The sequence below is a fragment of the Giraffa tippelskirchi genome, chromosome 11, assembly GCF_054371585.1.
Source record: "Giraffa tippelskirchi isolate mGirTip1 chromosome 11, T2T-mGirTip1v1.2.pri, whole genome shotgun sequence".
Taxonomy (NCBI): Eukaryota; Metazoa; Chordata; class Mammalia; order Artiodactyla; family Giraffidae; genus Giraffa; species Giraffa tippelskirchi.
Genome location: NC_137285.1, coordinates 133,169,195 through 133,175,446, shown reverse-complemented (window position 1 = coordinate 133,175,446; position 6,252 = coordinate 133,169,195). Strand labels below are relative to the sequence as shown.

Below are 6,252 nucleotides of genomic sequence, written 5' to 3'. Positions count from 1 at the left end.
GTCCTTTGAATTAGGGCTGGCATTTTCAATCTGGGCAGATTTCCATTGTCAGCCTGTTTCAACAGTGATTTCACTGAAGTATATTCAAAAGTAGATTTCTTATACAAGATTCCCTGAAAGCCGCTGCCTTTCTCAAACAGGCCCTCTCCCTTTTCTGTCTCCCTCCCCTTTGCACAAGAGGCATCATTTCCCATTGAACCACTACAGCTGTTCCATTTGAATCTCGCTTTCTGTGTGGTTGTGGATGGTTGGAGGGTGGAGGGGGGATGTTGCATGTCAAGGAATAATGAGCACAGACACATCAACAGACAACAACAAAGCGGACTGTGACTGGCCGGTGGGAGTTAAAGGCCTTCAGTCATTGGCAGCTTAAGCCAAACATTCCCGAATCTATGAAGCAGGGCCCATTGTTGGTCAGTTGTTATTTGCAATGAAGCACAGATCTGATCATGTTTAAAGTGGCGGCACGCAGGGCAGGAGTGCTTGAGCCCAAGCAAAGGATGGAAAAAAAATGAGCCTTTGTTGGGTGAAAGAGGCCTGTCTGAGACTTATTTCTGTCTGTTCTGTGTAACATATAAGTCAATATGGATAAGTTTTCTTCTGCACGCTTCAGTCAAAGGCTGGGGGTCTGGCAGTCTAGATTAAATGCCTGCACAGGCAAAACCCTCTGGGGACAAAGACACACTTCCACTGAATTGTACTATGCTCTTTTTTGGTTTTGTTTTTAACCCTCGAAGGCAAACAATCAGAAATAGAGAAATTAATTGGAGGCTTTAAAAAAAAATAATCTTCTAGTTCAATATCTACTATTTTCTAGTTTATAGAATATACTTGTGAACAGATAATTGTGATTGATCTCTCTGGCATGCTTTATATTAATAATTTTATTCCACCAGGCTTGCTGCACACTGAGACACACTGCCATTTTTATACGTGTGTATGCAATTTGATCCTGTGTTGCACGCGTGTACACTTCTGCAGACGAGCATGTACACATATGCACTGTTGGTACACCTGTGCAGATATTTCCCCCTCTTGACATTTTGCCACCTGCATTCCCAGAGGAACACGTGCCGGGGGAAATGTCTGAGGAGGGCTGTGTGTGAGTGTGTGCGGGGGCTGCTGGCTGCCTCATCTCCTCACCGCAAGAAGGGATGGTTTCCAACCGGCTATGATTTGCGCCAGGGTCAGGCAGCCGGTCCTGGCCCACGGCTCTGCTGTGCAGGAAGCAGAGACTTTGGAAAACTGGCTGTGACATTTGGGTGCAGGAGGTGGGGATGGGAGAAGGGGAGTGTTGTGGAGCAGAGGAGCTGCCTGTGTGCACTTAGGCACGTATATGAGTCCTCAGAGGGTCAAGCTTGCCAGGGCACAGTGGCTCCGCAGCCTGGTTTAGTCTGATGCAGCCGCTCAGCTGTAGATGCCCTCTGATCTAGCAGGATGGGTCGGCTGCCTTGCCTTCTGCCCTCACCCTAGGGAGATGAGCTGTCCTTTTGAATGGAGTTCCAGGCACACCCCCGGGGACAGCATGGCAGGCACAGTGTGGAAGCTGTGCCCAGAGGTGGCCTTTTATTCATTCTTGAAATAACTTTTATTTATTTATTGATAGGTATATTTATATATTTATGAATGGGAACTCTTCAGGGATGCCTTGATGCCATCCTCCAGGTGGTGGCCATCTATTTGTGATGTGATGCCATCCTCCAGGGTGGTGGCCATCTATTTGTGATGTCCTTGGTAGAATCATATGAGATTTTTCTCCAGACTTGACTGACTTAGGGAGACCAGGTGAACAGAATTTGAGCTGAATGTTTGAGTAAGAGCATTCAAATTACTCCGAGTAAACAAATGCTTTTTACCATAATAAATTCTCAGAATATCCCTCCTTCCCCACCCCAAAGCTGTGCCTCCTCTTAAATGGAAAACTGGCTTTTGGTATGGCTCACATAATCATTTCTTCCTCCTTTTAAAGAAAAATCACTACTAGGTTTCCTAAGAGTTATTCATACACTATTATCCCAAGATTCAGCTTTGTTTTGTGAATTTATGCCATTTTAGGATGGTGTCCATATTCTGCTTATTTCTTTTTGCTCTGGGCCTTAATGTAAACAAGATTTTTTTAAAAAAGGGTTTTCCTCTTCGTATAATGTTTGGCTCACCAAGGCCAAACACAAATTCTTCCTTTTTCTGTTCTTCAAGAATAAACTTCAACTGTTTCTTATTTAAACAACTTTTTTTTTTTTGCCTTGGTTCTAAATGACTTCACTGCTCAGTTTTAAAGTTCAAAGTGTTAAGTATTTAGGGTTAGAATTGCTTAAATTTGGTGGTGTTGATGGTGACTATCTTTGGAAAGCATTAACATGATGCTTTAGAAATGATGTTCATAATGGGCTTAAACAAATGAATAGGGCTCTCTCTCAACTTTTGCTTTGTATGCGCATTCGTGTGTCTGATTCTTTAAAAATAGGGAATTGATTGCAGAGTGTTGCTTCCTTTTGAAGTAGTTTTATTTTGTCTAGTGTTAGTATGTGCAGATCCTGGAGGTGGAGATAAAGAGTAAATGGAAAAGTGGAAATTGGTGGCTACTAAAAAGAAATTTAAGAGGTCTAGAACCCCAGCACCTGAGCAGACTCTGGCAGTCAAAATATTTACCTCACGTTAAAGAAAGGCAAATCTAGCATAAGAAATGAATACCACAGAGGGTTTAGAAGTTTTAGAAACACTTACAAGATATGAGGACATTTCAAACACTGTTTGACATTGTTAAATATCTTTGAGACAAGCTGATAATTGAAAAATGGAATCTGTTAATAGTGTACATTTCATAATATATCAAAATCATTTGTATACCTACAGTAGCATTACTGAAGACCAGTATTTTAATGTAGTAAGTTATTAGCATATGGATAACTGACAAGTTTCCGGAAAGAAAGAAAACACATGTTTAGAGTGGGTTTTTATCAGAGGAAAATGAAAATATACATCCCTCTCCAGTAGCTTATTTTAACAAAGCCTGCCTAGTGAATCAGAACACCAAAGCACTTGGATCTGATTTTTGGAAAGCCCAGGTACTATCATCGTTCAGAATGCACTTTTACTGAGTTTTAAAAGTTTCTTTTTTATTTAAAGTAAGGGTTTAAACATGCACATTCAATTTTTATAGTATTTATCTATTTGCAAGGCATATATTAACTAGTAATTGGCCATTAATTTTATAGATGTGTTAGCTAGGGTAGTAAATCAATGACCTGCTAAGTATTTTTGACAAGCAATTTTCATATTCGATGACCTCACATTTCCTTTTCAGAGTCAAATGCTGTGTAATTGTTCTGTTGTGTGTTTGTATAAAATGAATCACAACACGGTAAGGAAAAGGTTAGACTTATTAAAATAATAACCCTACTAAAATATTCACTTTATTCAGATTGTTCATGCTTTCAAAGGACATAGCAAAGCTTTTGTGGAGAATCTGCATATTATTTATCATCTATGGACTAAATTGATTTTTTTGAAGTTGCTTGAAATTTTAAAAGCACCTTTCCTTAATATAAAAGCCCTTTAATTTTAACTGACAGATCAATTCTTAAACTTTATTTTGAAAAGAAAATGGGGAAGAATTTGTGTCTTTCGAATTAAAAGAAGTGAAAAAAATAAACCAGACATCCTAAAAAAATAGAAGAAACCTGATTTTTAGTACTAATGAGATAGCGGGTGACAAAATAGTTGTCTTTTTGATTTCGATCACAAAAAATAAACTGGTAGTGACAGGATATGATGGAGAGATTTGACATCCTGGCAAATCACTGTCATTGATTCAATTATTCTAATTCTGAATAAAAGCTGTATACAGTATGTGTTTATGCTACAGTGGGTTTTTTTTAAGTGACTGACATTCATCATATTGGTTAGACAGTTTTAAAAACCTAGTCTTTGTTTTCTGCAATGTTGTCAAGAACAAATAAAGTATAATTTGTGTTATATTAAAAGCAAACTGCTTAAAAGTGTTAGATATAACTGCTTCAAGATAGTCTATTTGGAAATGTATTTTGAAAATTCAGTTTCTCCTAACAGATGTTAAACAGCTTTTTAAAAACTGAGACTCTTATACAGTATGTGTTTATGCTACAGTGGGTTACTTGCATATTACTTAAATATGCAAGTTACTTTTATTTTTTATTTTTTTGCAAGTTACTTTTAAACTTTTACTTTTTGTCTGTTTGTCAAAAGCTTTGAGAACATGGAACTATGATTCAAAAAACTGGTGTTTCCTATGAAAACTAGTTCAATATATTATATATCCCCAAAGACATGTTTATATGGTTATAAATGTACACATCTACCAATGTTCATAATTAACAAAGGGTTTTACCTGGTGCAATAGAAATCTGAGTTACCTTCAGTTTTATACTTTGTCTCAGACCTATGTTTTGTAAAAATCTCTTGCCAAGCTTCCACACCTGTTTTTCCCCAGTATCCTAGCATTCATGTAGCTGTCAGTTTGAATTTCAGTCCTGAATTATGTCCGTTGACATCATTTCATAGTGTGGACTCTGTTTAAACAGAGACCATCTCTTTGTCTAAGTTTTCTATTACTCAAGTTCTTTATTAAATACTGTGGTAGACTACTTTTAATGAATTCTTCATCCCCAAATATTATCTTATCTTCATCAATTTCATAATAGGATACGTAAATGCAAGTTTATTTTATTTTAGTCTTCATATAGTAGCAAAGTTTTTACCTCATAAAAGCAATTTTGGTGGGAGGTGTCTTTTTCAGAAATGAAGAGAAAAATATGTTTCTCGCAGTTTTGAATTTCATAATGTTTTATATGCTACCTGCTGTAACATGCACTTTGCTGTGAACCAAGTGCCTTATATACACATACGCTTAATGACCACTGTAAGGCATCCTGAATTTCAGACATTTTATTTGCTTTTATTTAAAAATAAAATTATTTACTAGATACAGCATAAAACAAAATTTTAAAGTGAAAGTATTTCTGCTGTACTATTTCTGTGTAAAAAGTTGGTTAAAATCATGAAGAACGGTGGCCTCATTTTGCAATCCTAACTATTTTTCAAGGATTGGAGGGTCACATCATTAAGAAAAATATTTACATAAGCTATTAGCAATCATAATTAGGGTGTCACAGAATTCTGCAGGCAATGACTAAGGAGGAGTCACTAGAAGTCCAGGTGCTTCTTGCCTCCGGCCGTCATGCCACAGCCTGGGCCCAGCAGCTTGGCGGATTCTGCCAGATCCTGTTTGCTTGAGCGGCTCACAGTGTCTGACAAGTCTGGAGGCAAATGCAGTCGCTATGGCAGAAGATTTCAGGGGAAGGAAAGAAAGAAGGAAATAAAATAATTAATTTTGCTTTTGCCAGCACACTTCAGAATACAATATTATGCTCTGTTGATCAGCATTTAGTCTTGCATATAAAATTCCTGCTAAAACAATTCTTCAGATTAAAGCTCAATATAATCACATCCTATTTCTACTAGATTTTACAAATCGTAGCCATTACAGAAACTGGACCAGGAATCTTAGTGGCATATTTCCAGAGTCCAGACCTAAATGTATTACAATTTTTCTTATTTAGGTAGCAATGAAAACACAGTAAGTGCACAAATAAAAATATAATTGAAAAATATCACATAATAATGGCAGGGTTGTTTTTTGGCTTTTTTTCCCCCTTTAGAGCTCCAAGATGGTATTTTCAATTGAATGTAATTTTTCAGCAATTATGGATTCCTGCAAATGCTTGTTTTTCTTTGTCTATTAAGTTGACCTGATGATTTTTTATTTCAAGGCTATATCTTCTTTAAGGAACTTAACAATTTTCCTAGACATATGACATATTGACATAAGGAAAAAAATGATACAATTAAAGGGTAAATATTTTTCATATGCTCAGACAGGTCAGCATAACATCTGCTGCAGGTCTTGGTAAGTCTGTCTCTATGCATGATGTTGGGTCATGTTTTCAAAAGTATAGTGTAGCTTTGAACATCTCCCCTTCCTATATGTTTGTCTGCAGATACAGGTTGACTTAAGGAGACCCAGTAACTAATCATAATTACAGAACAGTATGTAATTAGGGAGAAATACTCACATTTCAAAAGAAACTTTTTGATTTTTCAAAAGGATCTCTATCAAGTTCTTTTAATTATCATTGCTCCCAGACCACATGATTGTTTCATAAAAATCCAAACTCAAAGGAACATGTTTGTTGTGTGAGGTAGAGTGGGTGTGGG

General features: G+C 36.9%; 1 protein-coding gene across 4 annotated transcripts in view; it reads right to left on the bottom strand.

The window, feature by feature from the left end:
• Positions 1-4,908: 4,908 nt before the first annotated feature.
• ELP4 (elongator acetyltransferase complex subunit 4) overlaps positions 4,909-6,252 on the bottom strand; it is a 225,989-nt gene continuing 224,645 nt past the window's right edge. For all 4 annotated transcript variants that reach the window (XM_081544085.1, XM_081544089.1, XM_081544084.1 and 1 more), the window contains one exon: positions 4,909-5,313. In XM_081544085.1, coding sequence (XP_081400211.1) covers positions 5,182-5,313 — 132 coding nt within the window. In that variant the 3' untranslated portion in view covers positions 4,909-5,181. The remainder of the gene's footprint in view (positions 5,314-6,252) is intronic.